This window comes from Bos grunniens, chromosome 2 (assembly GCF_055505025.1).
Source record: "Bos grunniens cultivar Pamir isolate PY7600 chromosome 2, Bosgru_T2T1.0, whole genome shotgun sequence".
In the NCBI taxonomy this organism is placed as follows: Eukaryota; Metazoa; Chordata; class Mammalia; order Artiodactyla; family Bovidae; genus Bos; species Bos grunniens.
In genome coordinates this window covers 99,666,261-99,689,763 of record NC_141166.1, presented here as the reverse complement: position 1 = coordinate 99,689,763, position 23,503 = coordinate 99,666,261, and the positions used below count along the sequence as shown (strand labels likewise).

General features: G+C 45.3%; 1 protein-coding gene across 38 annotated transcripts in view; it reads right to left on the bottom strand.

Moving 5' to 3' along the window:
* TANC1 (tetratricopeptide repeat, ankyrin repeat and coiled-coil containing 1) overlaps window positions 1-23,503 on the bottom strand; it is a 341,829-nt gene that overhangs the window by 51,812 nt on the left and 266,514 nt on the right. For 19 of the 38 annotated variants that reach the window (XM_086355114.1, XM_086355089.1, XM_086355118.1 and 16 more), the window contains 5 exons: window positions 11,199-11,462; window positions 5,477-5,599; window positions 4,103-4,384; window positions 3,207-3,361; window positions 239-470 (listed from right to left, as the gene is read on the bottom strand). In XM_086355114.1, the coding sequence (XP_086211240.1) occupies window positions 239-470; window positions 3,207-3,361; window positions 4,103-4,384; window positions 5,477-5,599; window positions 11,199-11,462 (1,056 nt within the window). Of the gene's footprint in view, window positions 1-238; window positions 471-3,206; window positions 3,362-4,102; window positions 4,385-5,476; window positions 5,600-11,198; window positions 11,463-17,746; window positions 18,094-23,503 lie in introns of those variants that run through there. The other 19 variants (XM_086355126.1, XM_086355139.1, XM_086355158.1 and 16 more) reach the window with 8 other exon arrangements.

Here is a 23,503-nt window from a genome sequence, read left to right as displayed (position 1 = left end):
GGAAATGTTCAACTGGGGAGCTAATCCTTATTGGAGGTATTCCATTTTTAAGGACACTATTTGGAAGGGGACAAGGTGGGGCCCTGGACAAAGGATTCTGAGGAAGGGGAGGAGACATGCACCCCTACATCCTCCCTGTGTCCACTTTGCTCCCTCCCCCAGGGCCTAGCAGACGCCCACCCCCATTCTGAGGACCATCCCAGGGAGGGGGAGGACATGGCTGGCCGCTGGGAGGTACCGTTTCTCAGGCTTGTGAGTGGCTCCAGCACGCCCCGCTTGAAGGCGGCCACCGGGTCCTGCACACAGGACCTGAGGCTCAGCATGCTCTGGAGCTGGGGCTCCCTTATCAGCAGGTCCCGGTAGGCGGCCAGCTGGTGGGAGCGGCAGAGCAGGGCCGCAATGCTGTGCACGAACTCGGGCACCAGGCATGTGTAGGTGTTGTCGGCCTGGCAGTAGTGGTAGGCCACGACCTGCGGGGAAGCAGAGCCGTCAGCATCGCCCGTCCTCTCCACACGGCTCCTTCCACGCTCTCCAACAGGATGCAGTGCTCCCATTCTCTAACAAGACGCGCTCCTTCTATTCCCCAAGACTGAGTCATCATTTAGCTTAATGGACTCAGTCATTCCTCCACTTTGGAAGAATGCTAAAATTTGCTGAATTCTAGGCAGACTTTAAGCTGTAGCCACAAGTCTGTCATGACTGCCCCTAAGATCGCCACAAGTTACTCCCTCTGTGTTGAATATAAAAGAATAAAAGTTATTCAGGAAATGAAAAGTCTACTCTGGCTTACAACAATTTCGAGCCGTCTGGACAGTCTTGATATCCACTAGAACCATAGTCAGTACATGTCTGTTTTCAAATAGAGCAGCACCTCCTTGGGAAACTCATTTCCAGCATCCAAAAAGCGGATAAAATTGGTGGCAATGAAAGCCAGGCTGTCAAGTCACTGCTGCTTCCTCTTGGTGGCAAGAGGGCAAGGCAGCCCGGCTCAGGCCCTCAGCCTCCTCCCCACACTTCCAGCAACACCATGGAGAAGTTCAACAGCAGCACTGTTTGAAGGATCAACAGCAGACACTACCAAAATCCTGCCTATCATGTGAAGGGACACATAGGAGAAGGGAGGCTCCTGCCCAAGCGCTGAGAGGATCCTTTTTGTTGGGATGGATTTGAAGTGGCAGCAGGCTATTCATTAGAGAGACCCCCAAGGAAAGTGCCAGATGTGGCTCTGTCTTGAGAGTGGGGGGCATACTGCAGACAAATGAAAAATATGCGGCTTTCCCAATGAGGATGAATGGAGGAATGTAAGCACAAGCTGGTGCTGGTGGTGGTGGTTTAGTCGCTAAGTCGTGTCTGACTCTCTTGCTACCCTGTGGATGATAGCCCACCAGGTGCCTCTGTCCATGAGACTTCCCAGGCAAGAATACTGAAGTGGGTTGCCATTTCCTTTCTCCAGGGGATGTTTCTGATCCAGGGATCGAACTGCATTGGCAGGTATCTCCTGCATTGGCTGGAGGGTTCGTTACCACTGAGCCACCAGGGAAGCCCTAAGTACAAGGTAAGGAAGGTGAAAAAGGTCAAAACACATTCATGTGAAGTGCCCTATGTTTTTCAGAAGGGTCTGTGTCACTGCTGTCCCACTCAGGCCTACAAGCCCTGCAGAGGCAGGACAAGAACCACTGGCTCTGGATCAGAGCTGAGGGCAGCAGACACACAGGTTAATGCCCTGCCAGGGTGACAGTCAGTCAATGGAAGATCTCGGGTCTGATTCCAGGTCTACAGACTCTCACAAAGCAGGTGGCAAGACAGGTGTGGCCAATTTGGAACCCACGTGACTTCTGTTTTTGATTACATCTATCATGGACACTGAAGAAGGAAATGGCAACTCACTCTAGTATTCTTGCTTGGAGAATACAGTGGGCTACAGTCCATGGGGTCGCAAAGAGTCGGACATGACTGAATCGACTGAATGCGCATCATGGACACTCAGAGGGAAGAGACCTGCTCTTCCATTCTCAACTGGACAGAGCTTAGAAGCAACGCACGGGGACCTGTGAGCTTGTGCAAACTACCAGTGAGCCAGCACCACAGTCCACCTAGCATGGTGTTTGATGATAGGAAGTCTGGCAATCCAAGAGTGGGGCATGAAATCAATTTGGAGCCATAAAGCCTTTTTTTTTTTTTAATTTAATACAGTGAACTTTATAGATGTAAGAATAAGTATATAATGTTTTTGCTTCAGTTGTGTGTGTGATGATGTGTGTGAACACCAGATGTTTAGTATCACAGGTATTTCTTATTGTGGGTCCCAAACTGGTTTTAAAAGCCACTGTCACAGGGTGGCTGTGAAGTCTGCACCATATCCCTCATCTCAGATCACCCGTTCATGGCCAGAGGACTGCCCCAAATCAGTGGTCAGGGTGTTGGGACTGTCCAGGCTGGGTGAGGAATAGCCTTCAACGGGAAAGCAGAAGCAAGGAGCAGGATCTGGGGCTGGGGAACATCCGTTTCAGTTCCCCTGCACCAACCTCACCCGAGGGGCTCCTCACAGATGCTTCTCACCACTGTCCACCTGTGGTGGTTCTCCAGCATCACCAGCTCATGCCCCTTCTGCCCTGGGAGACCCAAGTGGCTCACGAGGAATGGGAGTGGTAACTGCTGCTGTGCAGGAGGGCAGCTTATGAACCTGTGCTGGTTGTTGAGCAGATTGAAAATTTCAGAAGGACCCTGATGATCAGGTCCTAGGAAGGGAAAGTCAGCCAAGTCTCTTTACAACATCACAAGAAACCTCTGACAGAAAGACACTTGTAACCAAGGGCCCTAGCAAGAGAGTGTAGGTGGGGAAGGAGGCCTGGGGCATGGTAAAGGCTCCCAACCTCCTGCTTTTATACCAAATGAAAAATGAAGGAGGGCATGTGCTTACAAGAGTGGGTTTGTGGTGAGTGCAATGACATCTATGACGGCTTTGAGGAACTCTTTCAATTCATCATTCAAGATGAATAAAAGTCCACCGCCAGTGTCCTAAGATATTAATTTTCATGAGTACCTTCTATTTGAAGTACTCCATCACAATTTTATCAAAAGCTGTATTTTTAAGTTAAGCAACTCTTGTCTCCATGTTAAGATCCCTTTTTAAATTCATTTCTCAAAAGCCACACTAGCAAATCTCTCTCTCTCTGGGAGGCTCCCATAGCGCAGGAGCAGGTTACCTTAGAAGCCAGGTATTTCACGGCATCCTCTCGTGGTCTCTGGTTCTCAGGATCAGATCCAGACACTGGGGGGGATTTAGCCGCACCAGAACCACTTGTAGAAGAAGTTGGTGAAAGCAGTGGAGTGAAAGGAACATCCTGGGAGGAATCTGAAGCTGCAGTGAAGAGACCAGTTTCATTATTTACAAGGATAGTGTGGGATGCTGAACATACTTCTTGGTTGGACCCGGAGAGTATTTTAACAGCTAATGAGTGAACATGGTACCAAATGCAAAGGCCCAAACAGGAATACAGGCTCCCTCTCAGCCCTGTCTCCCACTACCCAGGTGCCCTCCCAGGAGAACCGCTGTTCCTGGCTTCACTATTTTTGGTTAAAAAAAAAAAAATCTTTCCTGGCTCCCTGTTCCTGTTCACCCTGTTAGAAACACTTTGTTTTATTACACATAAAATAAGCTGTGGGTTGTCAAATTTGCCACTCCTTCCCAGTTGAAGTTAGTTTTTATAATTTTGTTAAGTCCAGCATAGAAGACAAAGGCTGTGAAAAACAGGATCCAAAAGAATTCTGCACAGACTCCTTCTGGCTTCTTCTGCCAGAAGACTGATCCTGAATTTTAGGACCCTGAATTCCTCAGAGCACCTGATCAGGCCTCACTGCCCACATCAGGAGGGTGACGGGCCTGCCAGCTGGGAGAACGCGAGGGAGGGCCGGCCTCACCCCAGGTCACACCTACAGAAGACTGTGAAAGACAGAGAATTCTCCAGCACGTGGTCACAAACCTGACACAGCAGCTGGAACATGAGGAAAATGGGGAATTTAAGTCTATTCAGACAGCAATTCCCTCCACCTTTCTTATATTCATGCAATAAACGGGACCAGCAGTTAAACACAGACATACTTTTTGTTGATGAGCTGGGGCTGTTGGAAGCGATCTGCCTCATGCGGCTTCCATGGCAGCTCAGTGCCACCAACTTAGAAATGATAGCCGTCTTCCCAAAGCCCACGTTTCCAACAACCACTGCGCCTCTGTTTTCTGTCAGTTCTGTGTTCCTCAAGTTTTCTTCTATCTGGTGAAAGAGCCAATCCCTTCCCACAAACACAGAGTCTGTGGTTATGCTTGGTACTTCAAACAATAATGGTTTCAACAAAATGTCTTGTGGCTTGTAGGGAGCAAATCGTGCTTAGGGGAAAAAAAAATCATTATTTTAGAAGAATGTCATAATTTTATACACTAAAAAACTCAGTTTATCGTTGCTTGTATGATTTTACAATACAAGGGATCTATCTGCAAGTATTTCCAGCATGGTTCTTATAATACTTCCTGCTGCTGCTGCTGCTGCTGCTAAGTCACTTCAGTCATGTCTGACTCTGTGTGACCCCATAGACGGCAGCCCACCAGGCTCCCCCGTCCCTGGGATTCTCCAGGCAAGAACACTGGAGTGGGTTGCCATTTCCTTCTCCAATGCATGAAAGTGAAAAGTGAAAGTGAAGTTGCTCAGTCGTGTCCGACTCTTAGCGACCCCATGGGCTGCAGCCCACCAGGCTCCTCTATCCATGGGATTTTCCAGCCAAGAGTGCTGGAGTGGGGTGCCTTCGCCTTCTCCGATAATACTTCCTAATACCTCATTTATCATACCTTATTGGTCTTACAAAGGGTCCTATTAACATGACTCTAGCCCTTTCATACTTCTAAGTTATTCACATGACTCAAGATAGATACACAGAGGATTAGAGAAAGTGATGAAGGGGCCAGATGATGTCTCATCAGTTTATCTGAAATAGTACTTAAGACCTGTTTCTTCCACTTCTGTAGGAAAAAACAGAAATGCATTTCCCCTGAAGACAGTGTCCCAGCTCTTATCGGGGTGTGGTGATACTTTGACCCTTATTGTGAGGTTTTTGGCCATTCAACTGTGCACTTCAGCCAGAAGCAGGAGGTGGCCCCCAGAGCCTAAGGAACTGGAACAAAGCTGATTCTTTGTTGGTGACCAAAAACTATAGTGAGTGATGACCCTTCACTTCAAAATAACATATTGAAGAATAATTTTTCAACTCCAGAAGCAAGTTAATTACATAACGTAAGGAAGAGGCTCCAAAAGTCTTAAGGATGACTTCCTAGCACACCTTAGAGATACAAACTTCTTGCACACATACACTTCATATCATGTTTTAAAAACAGCTGGCTTGAATGCTGGTTACCACAGACTTTCCATGTTTAGCGAATGAGCTCATCACAGCCATAATCACAGCAGATGCAAAGATAAATAAATACCTTTAACTTCCTGTGCCCTACCTCCAGCCGTATTGTGCCACGGTAACCTAATTGATGTCCGAAGGGGAGCATTTCTCTGTCCGTCCAAATAACTCAGGTCTTCCAATTTGGTTGAGCTCGTTGCTGCAATATTAAACCAAAGTTTAGTCTCTTCAAAGTTGAGTTTAATATCATACCCAAACTACAAAAAATTATAAATTACAAAGCCATTCACTTCAGGCTTTCAACAAAATTTACTTCAGACTGACTTTGGTTTGGTTTGCCCGCCCCCATTTGTTTTTCTGTCAGTGTTTTTAATTAAGAAGTGGACAAAACCAAGAGCTCCTCATTCTTGAGCCAAAGTCATGTTGATACAGTTGCCAGAATCTCCATTACTCCAGGAAAGAGACAGACCTCACCAGAAATTTTTAGAAGAAACCTGAATCAAGTGAAACTCAGTAACGCTTCAGTACTGACTGCAAACACACAGCACAGTGACTTTTCATCTCTGCAGCTCCAGAGAGTCTTACGCTGTCACTAGAATTCCAGCTCTGCTAACTAGGTGAGCACATTCTGCATGGACAATTCCCCAGGGCTCAGAACCCTAAAAGTCAGCTCTTGGCAGTAAAAGTAACCAAGTGGACTTTATCAGAAAGCTTCAAATTTTTATGTATACATTATAGATTATATATTATACTATATTATGTTTATGTATTTTTTCACTTCTAAAAATAAGTAATCACATTTTCCTCTGATCAAATAAGTAAGAGTCACAGCACACAGTTACATGTTAAAAAAGTTTTACGGATCTAGTCAAGCACATATAAGGTGAATTATAAAAATAATCGGTATAAAATAATTTTGTTACATCTTAGCAAATTTTTAAAGCAAATACACAGTTCATGTTTCCATCTTAAAAAAGGAACCTTCTCCTATTTATATATTCTAGGTCACAATGAAAAAAATCTACATAAAATCAAACCCAATCTGGTTTGGGGGTTAAGGAGCCCATTATAAAAATAATGACGATCCTAGACATATGATTATCTTACAGAGATACAGACATCACTTGAGGGGGAACAATGAGGGAGAGGGAGTTCCTATTTCCAGGGCTAAAGCTTCTAAGAGTGGTGAGATCATCAGTGTGACAGAATTTCGAAGGACAGAGTCAAGCTGGGCCATCTGCTTGCTGAAAACCCTCTGGCTACCCCATGGGCTCGGATGCAGCAGCCGACCACCGGCCAGCACCATCTGCCTGGTCTGGGCCCTTCCTACTGCCCCTCCTAAGGCCTCAGTCCTTTTCTTCCGCACTTTTGGCACTAGCTCCTCTCACTCCTCCATTCAGCAGGCACATGGGTGGCTCGTGGCCTGGCTCTGTGACAGTGCATCCACTCTGCTGCAGTCTCCAGAGGCCAACTGGCCCCGCTCAATGTCTGAGGCCACAGAGAAACCTCAGACAGCTCGACCCTACGGCAACACACACTGACGCTTCTTCAGTGCATATCCACAGCCTGTTCACATGTGCTGCACACAGTACGTCAATACTCCACACAAATCTTTCCTCTTAGAAGGATACAACTAATTCCCTATGCAGGACTTGCAAGTGAGCCTAAGGTTTGGGACTCCAAGGCAACATCTAGCTTCTCTCCAGGTCCTTCACAACCAGGGCACAGGAAACTCCCCAGATGGCCAGCGGGACCACACCCATGTCCCTGACTCCCTATAGTCACACCGCTTAGAACGCATTTCCAGGCTCCCACCTGGGACCTGGGACTCTGACTCGGGGCTCTGCAAATGACCCCTCTTCGGCACACCTCCTTGTGAACACACTTACATGTTGAAGGCTGAGACAGAACGAGTAACCCCAGCTATATTCTGGCCACAGGCTGGTTCGGTTCAGAGCTGGGAGAGCCCAGACTGTCTGACCTGCTGCCTCAACCCCAGAGGGCACAGAGACGCCTATAACCTCCAAAGGCTTTCCACTTACCTCCTTATCCTGACCCCTTAAAACATGACATTCAGTTCAGAACTTTTTGACAACCAAAGGCTTAAGAAGAAGAGACTATAAAGAGTGCTTCAACGAAAGGACTGCAAAAAAGCCCAAGTCTGACGCAGAGGCAGGAGATAGGAGGTTTGAAATACCTCTTTGCAGGTTTTCAGTGACTACAGTTTCAGTTCCAAAGTAGGGGAGAGAGCAGCCCAGCAACTCCAGAGGTCTATGCTAAACATGAACACGTTGCTTCGAAATGGACCGCTGCTCATCAGGGCTGCAAGCCACCAGCTGCTGGCTCCCTCCACCGTATAAAGTGTCATCACAGCCACTGAGAGTGATGGGAGAGGGGCAGCCGTGCCACTGCAGGTGTTCAGTCCCACGCCCAGGCGACACCCTAGGACGACAACATGCTGTCCTTTCACACACCCCTAGGAATTCTCAGACGCTACAAAAACTAGCTCACTTCTGGTATTTAAATAATGAATGCTTTCAAAAGCCTGAACTATTCAGGGCCCAGAAAAATCAGAGGGAAAGCAATAATTTCGTGCTGCAATAAATCTACTGCTAATACCTCTACAATTAAATTAATTATACACTCATGGCATACATACATTGTGTCTAACATCTGGGTGAGAAGTACATTTTAAGATGCTGCAGGAAAGAGGGTTTTTTGGTGGGGGTGGAATGGGTAGATGGAGAAGCAGAGGGAGACTTGTCTAAGCTGAGCAAAGGGAACATCTACTAAAACCCCATGGATTAACCTACCAAAGGTAAGTGCCATTAAGTCCAAGGCAATTACCAGTTAGAGTCTCAAGAAAACTGACTGGTAATTCTGTTTGTTGGTTTCCTAAACTAACCAGTGTTCTGTGATTTACTTAGAAAGTATTTCAAAAGACAAAAGACAAAAAAAAAAAAAAAAAAACAGTAGTCCAAAAAGGTAGAGCTCAATTATCCAACTTCTTGATTATCCAAGGTATCATTTTAAAGGCTTCTCATTCTGCTTTTTAATGAAGGAATAAAGTGTCTGTGTTATGTATTTTGATGTGGTATATACAATAATAATGAGACTGCAGCTTTCTAAATCAATTCTACTTCAACAAATGCTTTGCCAAAGAAAATCTCTGTATAGCAAACAATCACCAAACCTAGCCAACTTACTTTTATAACCTTTGACCAAAAAATTCCACTGTATGAGACAGTTAAGAATGAAGCAACAGCTCCAGTTCTCTGTAACAGGCTTAGTGACAATAAAGGCAGGCAGCCTTTGGAACTTGTTTCCATATCCTCACCCCCCAGGGAAACTATGCCCCTTGGGGAAGCTGGCATCACCTGTCTTTCCCTTGTTTAGTCCTTATTCTGTTTCACATACCAAAACACCTTTCCTATCAAATGGCAGTTTCTCTGTGTTTACATGGATCTTGACATACAAACACTTTCAAGAGATTTCAGTATACGGTCCTTCCCACCTTACTTCAGTCCACCACCAAGTGTTGCCTACTGCTCTGTTTGTAGCAACCTGCCTTCTAATCCCTAGATAAACAGCACTGCATATAGTCTATAACATGAGTCTTTTATTCTTTTCAATGATATTTGAAAAATCTTGCCATTCCCTCTTTAAAAAAGAAAATCTACTTATTTGGCTGCACCGAATCTTAAGTTGCAGCATGAGGGATCTTTTTGGCATGAGAACTCTTAGTTGTAGTTTGAGGGATCTAGTTTCCTGACCAGGAATGGAACCTAGCCCCTCTGCACTGGAAGTGAAAAGTCTTAGCCACTAGATCACCAGGGGAGTTCCACCATTCCCACCTAACTAAAGTTCAGCTTTAGGGGTAAAAGGGTAGGCAATGAAGAATCTACCAGACTCCTAGCTTGTTAGCAGATACTATAATGTAAGGCACTTTCCTATTTCCTTCCAAAATATGCTTTTAGTTTATAAAATATGCAACATGGGAGAAATGAGCAAACCCATTAGGCTAAGCAGTCACTGCTCAAGCCCAGAGATAAAACCCTCCCAACTCCACAGGAGGTCCGGTTCAAGTGCATCCGTAGAAGCTAATGAATGAGCACAGCAGAAATCAGAAAGCCCTGTTCTATAATCACTGCAGTCTCCTGGAAATGCTCAGCTCACACCCACTATCACTTCACATGGCAGGAAACCACATAAAAGAACATCAAGCAGAAAACATAACCCGAAAGGGGTCCTTTTAACACTGTTAAATTAATTTATTAATGTGTTTCCTAATTTTAAAATAGCTGCATTAAATTGAATACAAGTCTGCCATTTTGTTGAAGTCAATATAGCTATGAAGTCCTGGGATAATACAAATGAACCTTTCATCATATCCAGGTAAAAAGGGTCTAAAATGCCATGGGTGCAACATATTATGCCGTAGATGGTGAAACGGTGGTGGGCGGACACACTGCCTTCTGGAAGAACCCTCGTTCAATACATTTAATACACATAAAGCTCTCAGTACTTCCTTCTGGCAGGCACACCAAATCCCTCTTCTGGAACAAGGCCATTTTACTTGCTTTGAAAGTGAATTTAGAGTTGTGTCTCAGAATTCTTCCATTAGAACCGTATATTTATCAGCCACTTCGGAGATCCACTGTAAAACACACCCAGTGACAATCAGAGTAGCCTGGCCCATCCCAAAGGGGCAGTACAGAGTCACAGAGAAACCTTTTGATGTGGGAAGAGAGATCCTGGGTCCAGCCCTTGGCAGAGGAGAAATCGTAAGCATCTCATTGATAACAAACAATGATCAAAACAAGTTCCTCTTCTAAATTCAACAGAAGAGCACCGAGTGTAGAAATCTGGGACCTTGAAGCAGGCACAGCAGGTCAGACGTAGGGTTCCCTTCCCCGCCCACTGTGAACTAGCACCCACTGACCAGTCAGCCAGCACCAGTCACCCCTTTCACATTCTCTTCTCAGCTCCAGCTGCCTCATCTTGCTGAGACATGACTGTCTGGCCTGTTTCCATTTCCTTGAGAGAGAACTTGCTTTTCTGCTGCTCATGTTTTAAACCGTGAGCTCCCTTAAAACAGAATTATACAAAACTGGATCTCCCATCTATATGATGAGCCTCAACTATAGAAAATTAGTTCGAAAGCTGGATTAGAAACTCTTTTGAGGGGTGGGTGGAAGGGAGGTTCAAGAGGGAGGGGATATATACGTACATTTGGCTGATTCACATTGTACAGCAGAAACCAACACAACATTGTAAAGCAATTATCCTCCAATTAAAAATTAAAAGTAAATTGTAATGAAAATTCAGGGGAATGGCACAAAAAAAGAAATTCTTTGAGCTGATATTAACAAATTCATTCTAAACAATGATTTCCCTTGATTAAGCTGTAAATCCTGCATTAACTCAGGCTTAAAATAATCTGACAGAAAATAACAAAATTATGTAAAGCATTATCCTTCAATTTAAAAAAAAAAACAAGGACAGAGTTTTTGGTCCTTTCTTCCCTCATATACAAAGACCGATATAGTCTAAGTATTAAATTTAAAGAATTCTAGAGGGGAAAGGTCACTTAATGACCATTAAATGCAGCTTTATGTTTACATATGGGTTTACCATCATGCTTACAGATGGGTACAGTAAGGCCTGCAAAAGTTAAGTGCCTGACCCATTATCACAAGGGTGGCTTGTGTCTGGATTAGATTCCCACATGAAGAAAGTGAGCAGTGGGCACCTCAGACCCAGCGAGGTCACCCTTCCAGGGAGAGGCGTGGCCTTACCTGCAACTGAGTTGGGCCGTGGCATTATTAGCGAGCTGGAGCTCTGAGAATAAGGGACCGGACCATCTCCAACTGAGGCTTCGGCTTTGGGCAGCACGCTCTCCGCTGGCCCAGGGGGCTCCTCTTCTGCCACTGGGGAGCAATTATCTGCCCTGCGGTCATGGAGCACTCCCTTCTGTACCCCTAACCTTAGGCTTCCGTCCTTATTCCATTCCAAACTGGAGCCACTCCGGTCATCATTTTCCGATGAACTTGTAATTGTGGCTGAAATGAGAGACCAAAATACTTTGAAGGAAGCCAGGAATAGCTGGGGCTCTTGAGAGCTCACACAGACACACAGACACACACACACCGTCCGCATGATCAATGGTTTTCTGGTCTGTGCAGATTGTTATCGAACTCTGTTTCATACAGTGTATTCTCGTGAGTTAGAAGAATGGTGCTTATCAGGGGAAATAAACTGCTAAATCATTCTACAGGGGAGGGAAAAGAAAACTCTGATAAGAAGATAATGAAAAAACTGTCTAAGAGTATCTGAGAGCTAAGAGCAAATCTATGTAGTTTGGAAATGATATATCCTGCCTTTTAACAAAGATGAATTGCTCACAGAAGAATTCAAATCTCATTAAATTCCTTTGAAGCTTTAAGTATTTTTCCCAAATTAATAACATTTGTGCACAGAGAGAAGGGGCAGGGCAGTACAATGGTTAATGCAGGAATGATGTAGGAGGAAAATCTATAAAACAAAATCAATGATAAAATCAGACAGAAGTTTAATCCTTAGACTTCAAACACTATAACATCTGTTCAAGACATCCAGAGACGCCAACTTGACTTTAATTCTTTAGCAGCCTAGGATGGAAACCTTGAGGAAACCAGGGACAGGAATACATAAGCATGGGAGGGGATACTTGATGGCAGAATTAATATTTAACCTCTTCCAAGAAAACCAGGATGGAAAGCATCTTGGCAAAAAAGGAGAAATAGGGCAACATCCACTCTATAAATCTACAAACAGCCACTTCCGACTTAAAGATACTGAGCCATATGTGATCCACTTGCAAACACAGGTCCCGCCATAGGCCCAACACTGGCTTGTGTCCTTGAGAACAGAGGCCAGGTCTCCTGATCTCTATTCGGATCCCAGTGGCCCAGGCCCTTAACTGCAAGACTTCAATGGGAGCACACTGGGTGAGAGTGTATTCAGGACCCAGACGCCTGGATTAAGCTGCTTCATCACATACACACTTTATCAGCAGGCTGGTGAATTAGCTCCAACAGAGTCTGTTATCTGGGATCAAAGGGTCTGAAGCGGTTTTATTTTTACAATGCTCTTTATGGTTTGGAAATAAAGACAAAACAATTTCCTCCTGTGATGTGACTGCAGGGTATCCTACCACAATTTTAAAACTGTCTTTGCTCCTGGACTTATCATCCACTGCTCCCTCCTTGTTTAAAAATCCCTCCTATGTGCTAAAGCCTCCTTAGAGGATTTACCATTAGCTGATCCCTTCCTTTTCTGCACAGCCCAGGGCCTGGCCCATACTCAGTGCTCAGTAAATGTTTGCTTATTCAATGGATGAGCTCAAACTACAGAAACAGGACATTTATTCTCACTGTTGCTGGTTCAGGATTTCGGGCATTTAGTCTCTAACCAAAGTGTAAGCTGATTTGGGATGGGCCCGTCACACCCTTAGGGGACTCCCAGCATTTCCAAGTATTCTAGCAGGAGGATTACTACTAATTTCTCCATCTATTTGGAATCGATCAGTCTTCATTGTGAGTGTTTTTTAAATGGGCCATTCATATGAACATCCGTTTATTAAGTGTGACTCTTTCCGTCCTAAAAATAAGTGGTGCTAGTAATAACAGTAGCTAGTATCTCCTGAAGGTTACTGTATATCAGGGATTGTGCTAAGGGTTTCATAGGATTACCTTAATTTATTAATGAGATTATTGCCTCAATCATAATTAGTTGCTAATGATAATCTCTTAATAAGCTATGATTGTGTCACAAACTTTCATTTAGAAGTCCAATGCTCAGGACTCAAAATGCTTTTCCTGCAGGCAGGTTGTAATTAGCAGGGTTCCAAGACAACCCCAACATCTAAGTTACAGTTCCAGGGTGGAGGTGACTGATCTGGTTTTTAGGTTGTGGTTGTTTTATTTGAGGGATCATATTCTTAAGGTGAAAAACAAGGTCCAAGTGATGTTCTTCTTCATTTGCTCTTCCTGAGTGCCATGCACTTCTGAATCAAACCTCTGTCTCAGACCTTAAGCAGTGGGAACAGGGACTCCTTACTTCATGTTACAAATGACAGCAGCAGAAGCAGGACTTCAGGGGCCCCAGCAGCAGCCAGGCAAGGACAGTCTGGTCAGGGCTCGTGGACTGCAGGGACAGGCTGAAGACCCAGTCCTGTCAGCTCGGCCACAAGTGCCCAGGCCCTGACAAGTGGCATCATTCAGGTTAGGGAGAGGGAGGGAACGGTGGGGGGAGGGTGGGGGGGGTGTTGTGGAGGAGAAAGGTTCCCAGCTGGGAATAGCAGCTGGGAAGAGAGGTCCTAGATGGGGCCGCAATTTCAAAAGGAGAATATTATATAACTTTATGTCTGTAAGTAGGAGACTCTCCCACCACCCTTATGAAGTTCACCTAAGAGATGCATTCCAGCATCCACCTTCGCCCCTGGTGCAAGGAAGGCAGGTGAGACGCTCTGAAGCCAGGCCCCTCCCGCAAAGACACTCCACTAAGACTGCCCCACTTCACAGCCTTCTTCCCTGGGATCCCAGGTCAGGCTGCCACCTGGCAGCCCAGGCAGTGAACTTTCATCTCGGTTCAGATATGATGAAGCACTGAGATAGATCTGGGGGGGCAGACAAGGCCCCAGTTTCCCCATCCAACCTAAGAAGCACAACAAATAGGACAACTCCACAGCCTCCAAGAAAGGGAAAGCAGCTCTTAAAACAAATGACCTGCTACTCAAAAACACCTGTTCTTCCAGGCTAACAGGAATATACTTCTGATTAAACTAACACAGTCACCCTCAAGTTGACCACACAGGGCAACACCCTAAATATGATGATTAAAATAAAAGACTCTGAAAAATGAGGGCTATTTGACATTTTCCAGAGCCTGGATAATCTTGAAAAGCCCCTTAACAACCGAAAAATTCTATCATCTTGTTCCTTTAAGTAGTACAGATGCCAAGAAAGTGAAAGTCACTCAGTTGAGTCCAACTCTTTGTGACCCCATGGTCCCCAGGCTCCTCTGTCCGTGGAACTCTCCAGGCAAGAATACTGGAGTGGGTTGCCACGTTCTTCTCCAGGGGATCTTCCTGACCCAGGGATCGAACCCAGGTTCTCCTGTATTGCAGGCGGATTCTTTACCATCTGAGCCACCAGCGAAGCCCAGTATAGATGCCAGTGTTCGTCAATTAAGTCTGGCCACTTTCACTTCACTTTCATCATCACTCAGGCTGGGTCTCAGTCACGCTGCAAATAGGCAGGATTCTGTAAAACGAGTGACTTATTAGGCGTTATGTTTTATCAAGCTACGAGGTTAGGCTGTGCCTTGTAAGTTAATATTAAATTAGATTTGCTCATTTACTCACATGTGATACTACTTCTAACTCTCCATGTAACCTGAAAACTCCTTTTAGGTAGGGACAGTGGGTCATCTTCCTCAGAAGTAACAGCACATTTACCCAGGCCTTCCCTGGTGGCTCAGATGGTAAAGCGTCTGTCTACAATGTGGGAGACCTGGGTTCAATCCCTGGGTCGGGAAGCTTCCCTGGAGAAGGAAATGGCAACCCACTCCAGTACTCTGGCCTAGAAAATCCCATGGACAGAGGAGCCTGGTGCAGGCTACTGTCCATGGGGTTGCAAAGAGTTGGACACGACCGAGCAACTTCACTTTCACTTTTCACTCATGCACACGGCTGTACCACCTCCAAAGCACCTTCAAATCATGTTAAGACACGTACATGATCACCACAACATGTGAGAAGACGTGGAAAGGCTGAGAACCATCAACACGACTTTATAGATATGGAAACACACTGGGGAAAAACTAACCAAACTGACACACACACAAGTTAGTGCTATTCCCATTACCCTCTGACTGCACATACAGTGTGTGTTAAAACTCCCTTTGCTTTGCACAGTTCTCATCATGTAAAAGGAGTTCTGTAAGAGTAACTGTGGCTATATTGTAAAGTAATTAGCCTCCAATTAAAATAAATTAATTAATTTTAAAAAAGAAGTATTTGTGGCTAAAAAGTATTTTGCAGTTCATGAAACCTGCCTTGTTAAAAATAGCTCCCGGGCAGCGGCTAGTGGAGAAAGGCCAGTCACGAGGGAGCCAGGAGGGAGAGTCAGGGAAGGCTGGGAGGCTGCCTGGGAGGTGGGGGAAGCAGAGACAGGGACCCACTCAGTCATTAAACATTGTGCTCTATATGGCACTGCAATAAAACAATTCCCTCCTTCTCCTTCCCAGCCTTCCCCTCATCCCCTCTTTGCCTATTGAAGGTTCTATGTTAATATTCACTTAAAACAGAATTTCAAAAAATAAACAGTAAAGTTCAGGGTCCAAAAAGTAGTTTGGTGGGATCTAAATCAAGTTGTAGGTTTAAAAGAACACCAGGAAATAGTCTGACCATGGCATCAGTCCAGAATTGTTTAGGAACTAAGGGCCATTGGTATCAAACGTATACATAGGCAGAGTTGAATTCTTCTCTCTCTGAGCTCAGGAAAAGACAAGAGGTGAAAAGTGCAAGGGGCATGGGTTCAAACTCTGGCTTCTCAACTTTTTAAGGACCCACAGAGGCTCTCTCTCTGGGTCCACTACTAGGAATGGGCACGTGTTTGTCTTTACCTTCCAGACATCATCGTGTACGTTTGTGTTTCCCTCTTTACACTGGCTCCAAGTCCTGAGTAAAACTTGCTGCCCATTTTAAAGCAAGATTAATAAAATCTTATTTATCAACCTGACTTCTGACTTCATCTTTTCTCTTTTTCCCCAACTCATGCTGCGGTTGTTGTTTAATCGCTAAATTGTGTCCCATTCTTTGCAACCCCATGGACTGTAGCCTGCCAGGCTCCTCTGTCCATGGGATTTTCCAGGCAAGAATACTGGAGCGAGTTGCCATTTCCTCCTCCAGAGGATCTTCCCAACACAGGGATTGAAACCTGCATCTCTTGCCTTGGCAGGAGAATTATTTACTGCTGAGTCACCGGGGAAGCCCTCCTCCACCCATACCTTCTTTGAAAAAGAAAAATCTCAATTTAGTAAATGCCTATGAGCATTTCCGGAGAAGGCAATGGCACCCCACTCCAGTACTCTTGCCTGGAGAATCCCAGGGATGGGGGAGCCTGGTGGGCTACCGTCTGTGGGGTCACGCAGAGTCGGACACGACTGAAGTGACTTAGCATAGCATAGCATATGAGCATTTCAAATCCACTAGGGAGGAACGGACTATAAATAAATAAGCATCCCTAGGAAATAAGAACAATAATAGTGGTTAACGTGAATATTATAATAGTGCTTACAGTACACAGGCCCTATTCTAAACCTCCGTCATATCTCACTCAGTACTTCTAACAGTCCCATGGGCAAGAAAGCCCTAGAACACCTGGAGCCTCACTGGGCTCCAGAATGATGCTCTGCACTATTCCAATCACAGGATTAGAAAAACTTGTGCACACATCTTGCATACATGTATTTATAAATTATGTTCACGGACTATACTAATTTATTATAATATGAAACATACACAAAACATACATTTTGAAAAGATTTTTAAACACCCCCAAATTGAAAAAAAGTTTTTAAGCATCCCATAGGTTGTCCTGCATTTTCCATTTTCAAAGCCAGGGATCTATGAAGACAGCCCTTTGTCTCTCCGTAGGTGGTGGAGAAAAAGCAGATAGAAGGGCACACATCAGGTGCCTCCTATATCATGAGAATGCTGTCCTCCCCCTTTCAACTGAAGAAAAATAAAATACCACTAACAAAACCCAGACAAACACCTTTCAACTTCTATATCCAGTTTAATGGTTGAGAGGAGGAGTTTAAAAGTTAAAATAAGGGACCAGTGAATTAAAGATCAAACAAAAAAAGTGACTGGTTGCTTATGAAAGAGAAGAGAAGAAGTGAATAAAAAAGGAAAATCCAGCTAGTGCAGACACCGCCTTCTTGGACCCAACCGGATGAAGATCACTAGCAACTCTGGGAGGGGAACACCGTCTAACCAAGATCAAGACCAGGGAAAGATCAAGGTGACAGGTCCAAGAAGCCACATGCCCACTCCCTGCTGCTCCGGACCCGACAGCAGCTTGCCCTCCTCTGCTGTGCACTCACACCTTGCACACTCAGGCTGCCAGGCCACACACTGGATCTCCCCAGCAGACACCGGGGAAGACTGCAAAGATGAACCCAGTCTGCAGGAAACCTCCCAGAAATGCCAGCCAGGGCTTCTCCCTCCGCCCCGCCCACACACTAACAAACCACAGGAACAAAGTCTGAGGCTCGTCGGCCTGGATGACGTTCTCACCCTCCACAGCCCGGCAGGCACAGCTTCCAGTGAAGGCACTCGGGCTGATGCGTGCTCACCTGGCACGATGCAGGCAGGGGGCCCTGAGTTACCTCTGGCTCCACGGGGCTTTCTGGCTTCTCTTCCTGCCACTCTGCCTGGACAGAAGCATGAGGCTCCTCTGGACAGCCCTGGGGAACCGCCGAGGGTCCTGTGACAGGCAGGTCTCTGCTCCAAACCTCCGCTGAGCGCCCACCACGTTGCACAAGGCGCTCTGCTGTGCCAGGCGGCTAGGCCGGGACTCGAGTCACAGCCATGTGGTCCCAGCAGTGCTCAGCCAGCCTCTGAGGCAGAGACACCTGAAGGGGCAGCTGGGGCAGGGCACAGGGGAGGGCGGGCAGGCCACACCGGCCAGCCTCAGCCTCGCCCACTGGCTCCAGACTCTGTCTGAAAGGGCGGGTAGCAGCCTCCACAAAGAAGCCTGTGGACTGGAACAACATCAAGTTTTTCGGCAATAGCACATGTCCCTGTGTACCAGTTCAGCTACACAGACCCTCAGCACTGAAGGCCTAGACAACGGGACTTCTGATTTAGTCCACTGACTCCACAGAGTTCCAGACTCTTCCAGGAAAGAGCATAAGGCACTCACTATTAGTGGTTGGTATTATCCACGGGAAGCACCTGCCCTTGCAGGGCACTGCCGTGTCTTACACCCTTTTCAGCAATTGACAACTTGCCCAAGTCTTCAACTGTAGGAGACCATTCTTTCATTCCACAGGGAGACAAGTTTTAAAGCAGATACTGTAACTATCTCTAGCGTCCCGGCACTCAACAAATGTGCTCCTGGTATGCAGTTGGTGCCCATAAATGCTTCAGACAAAACAGCCTGGAAACTCCAACCATGGTCTGAATACAAGGGCAGTGGGCGCTTTGTTGATTCACACCACCACCAAGGACTTCTTTCCCATTAAGTGCCTTACTGAATAATATATGTAAAGGCAAATTCTCCTCCTTCACCCAAGAGATTAAAGAGCTTCTATAATTAAGGATGATTTTTTAAATTGCAGGCAGTGTAGCAAAATGAATATTAACACAGATTTGAAACACTCTAAATAGTTATTACCAAATCAATTTCAAAGCATTTCAATTTAGTAGCAAGCAGGGCAATACAGGTGTCAACAAAGCAGTATTAGCATAAAATCAAAAGGGCAGGATTTACAACAAGTTAAAAATGAAAATAAAGTACAATTAATTCCTCTTTGTGTGCCTCCTTCTGCATCTGATCACCTCCCCTGGGGCCCAAAGTTCAAGAAATGAAAGGTCTAACGCTTCCTCTGGCACTACTCTGATTTTACAGGCCTAGGAGAGCAGAGAAGAGAGACGCAGGAAGATAAAAGTCAGCCCACAGTCACTTTTCTTTATGTCCTAAGCAACTGGGCAGAAAAACAAATATTATCAAACTCTAGCAAGGAACAGCAGCATCGTAATCAAGTGTCAGTATTTCACCACAAGCCACTTGTGTAGGAGCAATGTTTCTGTGACGATATTCCCCTCCCTAAATGTATACCTGCCTCCCTGTTTCAAAGCGAGCAGGGTGGGGAACAAATGTAAGCTCCCTCCCCCACCCCCTAGAGAAAGGGGAAACACAGAGTCTTGCTTCACCCTTTTCAAATTCTGAGCACTTAATCATCCTGAAAGCTATCTGGCCTGGTGGAATGTGGTGGCTCAGTTGTCTGGGAGCAGGGCAGGAGGAGGTGGGGAGATGGTGGGGTGAGAGGCAAGATACGAGGTCAGGCCATCTTCCACGTGGGATGCCCTCCTCTCCCCTCCCTTCATGGGGCTGTTCTAACACCAGTCTCAACAAATCCAACACGCCACCAAAGTCATCTGGAGATTATAAGTGGCAGCAGGTAGAAGCAGATGGCAGAGAAAGCAAATGGAAGGAATGATTAACTTCTAAAGGCCTCTCTTTCTGCCAGAATGCTTTAAACTGCTACCTGGAAATCCTTGTCCTGAGCACCTCTATCATTAATCGATAGGAAGGATTTATTAACATTTTAAATCTTGATAGGAAAACTGAGTTTTGTGTCTTTCTCTTCATCCAATATCCATCCTCTTTCTTTTGAAATAGCCCATTTCTTTGAAATAAATACACACAAACATAAAATACTGATCATATGAACATACATAAAAATCAAACAATACATTTAAAGCAAATAATGCTTTAAGTCATTGTTTTCAGTGACTTTTTAAAATCAGATGGGTTTTTACACAGATTCGAATGAGTACACATACAGGCATATTATACTTTACTGGACTTTGCAGAAACTGGTGTTTTTCAAATTGAAGCTGTGTGGTAACCCTGCATTGAGTAAATCCAAGCATGCCATTTTTCCAATAGCATGTGCTCACTTCATATCTCTGGATCACATTTTGGTAACTCAAAATATTTCAAACCCTCTACCAGCAAAAAAGATAACAACTCGCTGAAGGCACAGGTGATGGTCAGCATTTTTTAAGAATAAGGTATCTTTTAATAAAAGTACGTACCTTTTCTTAAGTGTAATGCTATTGCACACTTAACAGACTACAGTACAGCGTAAACAACTTTTACACTTATTACGAAACCGACAAGAGTTCAGTGACTTGTTTTATTGCAACATTCACTCCACTATGGCAGATGGGAATCAAGCCTGCAATATTCCCAAGGTCAGCCCGTACCTCACTTTTTTCTAAGCTGGGGTTCGTAGTTTATGACTTTCCATTTGTAACAGTTGGAAGCCAGTTATATTCAAGAGAGTGTCACTAAGAAAAAAATGTTCTTCCAGTCATGGAGGAAATACCTTTAAAAGCAACTTCTTTATAAAGTCTTCCTTTTCAAAGCAAGTAATTGAAAAGCTGCTTCAAGTGAATGAGTACAGCTGGTGACACATTTAGAGGTTCTCACATTGCAGGTTTGAAAATCAGACACTAACTCGTAGGTAATGTCAATAATTTTAATATGTTAAGAATAAGGAATTTTACCTTAGGGACAAAAAAAAGATATTGTAGGGAATTCAGCTAATCTCATCTAGCTTAGACAGTATTTCTACATGACAGAATTATTAAGCGTCTAAAGAAGTTTATGTTGGGAGAACCTGGAGGTCCTGAAATAGGATAAAGCGAAACTGCACGACACAGTGAGGGTGGGACAGGAGGTGGGAGGGTTCTGCTGAGCCCTGGCCTCCACAGTTTGCGGCTGTGTAGTTGCTCAATCGTGTCCGACTCTTCTGCAAACATGGACTGCAGCCTGCCAGGCTCCTCTGTCCATGAGATTTCCCAGGCAAGGATACTGGAGTGGGTTGCCATTGCCTTCTCCAGGGGATCTAAGAGACTGGAGATGTTGTTTTTAAGCCACTAAGTTGTGTCTGACTCTTGGCGACCCCATGGACTGCAACATGCCAGGCTTCCCTGTTCTTCACCAACAATCTCCTGGAGTCGGCTCAAACTCATGTCCATTGAGCTGGTGATGCCATCCAACCATCTCATCCTCTGTCATCCCCTTCTCCTCCTGCCCTCAATCTTTCCCAGCATCAGGGTCTTTTCCAAGAGACGGGAAGGGGTCCAATAAATTCCTCTACTGGTCATTGGCTTGCCCTTTCTCCTACTAAGCAATTCCAAAAAGAAATTCTCTTCATCTGCAGTATATCAAAACCAGTAGAAACAGAACCCAGGCCGGGCACCCTGTGGCAGCCTGAGAAGGCTGTCTGGGCATGTGGGAACACAAGTTTCCCTTCACAGCATCTGTTGGTCAAAAATATTTAGACTGAATAGTATCAGCATGACTGAAGTTGGCTTAAATAAGGGGGAGGTTAAGGGGGAGGTTTGGGAATTTTTAAGGATGGCTTAGCACTGTTAGAAGTTTCCTCTAAATAAACTGTGCTAATGCTATACATGGAACTCAGGTCTGAGCCCTGGATGGGAGCCTACAACTTCCGCAAAGCTTGTAATGCCATGACAGCTGTACACTCTTTACGCCAGCCCACCCCCAAGCCTTTGCTATTCTAGCCTGAGCTCCATAAGTTGACGAGTCTTAAACAACTTCAAATGGAAGATTAAGTGGAAAGCCTCTTCCGCCCTTCTCTAGGCCCTGTGTAACTTGGAACATGAATCTTAACCAGCCTGTTTGACAAGCAGCTGCCGGGCCTCCCAAAGCAGGAAGCCAAGATATCTCGCTTTCATCTCTGCCCACTGGGATCGCTGTGTTCTTGACTATTTCACTCCGTTGAACAGTTAAGATGCCCAAAGGTTGTCATTCCCAGGCTACACCTTATAAAGACAGACATGTTCTTCACGCTCCACCCCCAGCAATCACCAGACCACAACTGAGTCACAGATGCCTGCTCCCAGAGAGGCGACAGAACCTGCATACCCTGTTATCAATTCAGGAGGAAGCTCTTTCCTCCTCTGGCCCAACCACGCCTACCTTTTCAAAGAGCTGCGGCTAGGTCTGCTGGAGAGGAAAGGTGTTTTTTTCCCTCTCCCTATTACACCTCCAACGTGTCCCTGGCAACAGGCTCTAGTTGTGCAGGTCTGAAGGAGAGAGGACAGAGGAACCTTGTCGCCAGCACAGCGTCTCTCCATCTCAGCCACCTACGGTCCTGGCTCCCTAAAGGAGCTCAGGGAACCAGGCAGGAAGCACAAACTCCCGCAGCAGGGGGTCTTCGCTGAAAGAAGGACTTAGCCACCACCTCCCACTTCCTCCCACTTTCATCTCAATCGTCACCATTTTTCAAGTTCAGCTGAGTTAAGAGAACACGTTGACCTGAGTCAAGGAATGAAAGACATCCTCAATGATATGAAATGAGCTGCTTCACGACAAGACACAGCTTACAGTACAGATGGCACGAAAAGACCTGATGACGCCGACTGGGAATGGGAATCCCACACAGCTTCTCTAGAAACCATCTAAACCATTCCCTCCTTCAGTGAAACTTGACAGTAGCCATAATTCTCTTTCCTTAATTTCTCATTCCCAATGCCATGCTAGGAGCCCAGTAGATAGCAGAACTAAGATAGATGAGACCCCCCTAACCATGTGGCAAGTGAAAGCTGCTCAGTCGTATCCGACTCTTTGTGACCCCATGGACTGTATGGTCCATGGAACTCTCTAGGCCAGAATACTGGAGACAACAGTAAACAACAAAACAAGAATAAGTAAACTGAAAATATTGAGGTATACAGACTGCACCTTGTAAGGGCACGAACTATTCTGGGTTCAGCAGGGACTATATTAAATCAAGTACTAATTGAGAGCCTTCATATTCCTGCAATTCAATCATTCAATGATAATACAAAAAACAAACCAGCAACTTTTCCCTCTTTAAGACACTTTTAAAACTGCAGCAATATCTCTTAATGAGAAAGAGAAAGAGTCAGAGAATGAACGTGGGTCGTTTTCTGTCACTGAAAAGTTTTCTGTCAAAACAAGAAACTGGCTTGGTTATAACCAGAAGCTGCCATGTCAATGCCACAAGACAGAATGAAGAGAAAAATCCTATTAAAAAAATAATAATAAAAAACTAGGACTTCTCTGGTAGTGCACTGGATAAGAATGTGCCTGCCAATGCTGAGAAAACAGGTTCAATCTCTGGTCTGGGAAGATTCCACATGCTGTGAAGCAACTAACCCATGCGCCACAACCACTGAACCTGTGCTTTAGAGCCTGCGAGTCGCAGCTACCTGTGTGCGGCAGCTACGAAAGCCTGTGAGCCCAGAGCCTATGTGCTGCAACAAGAG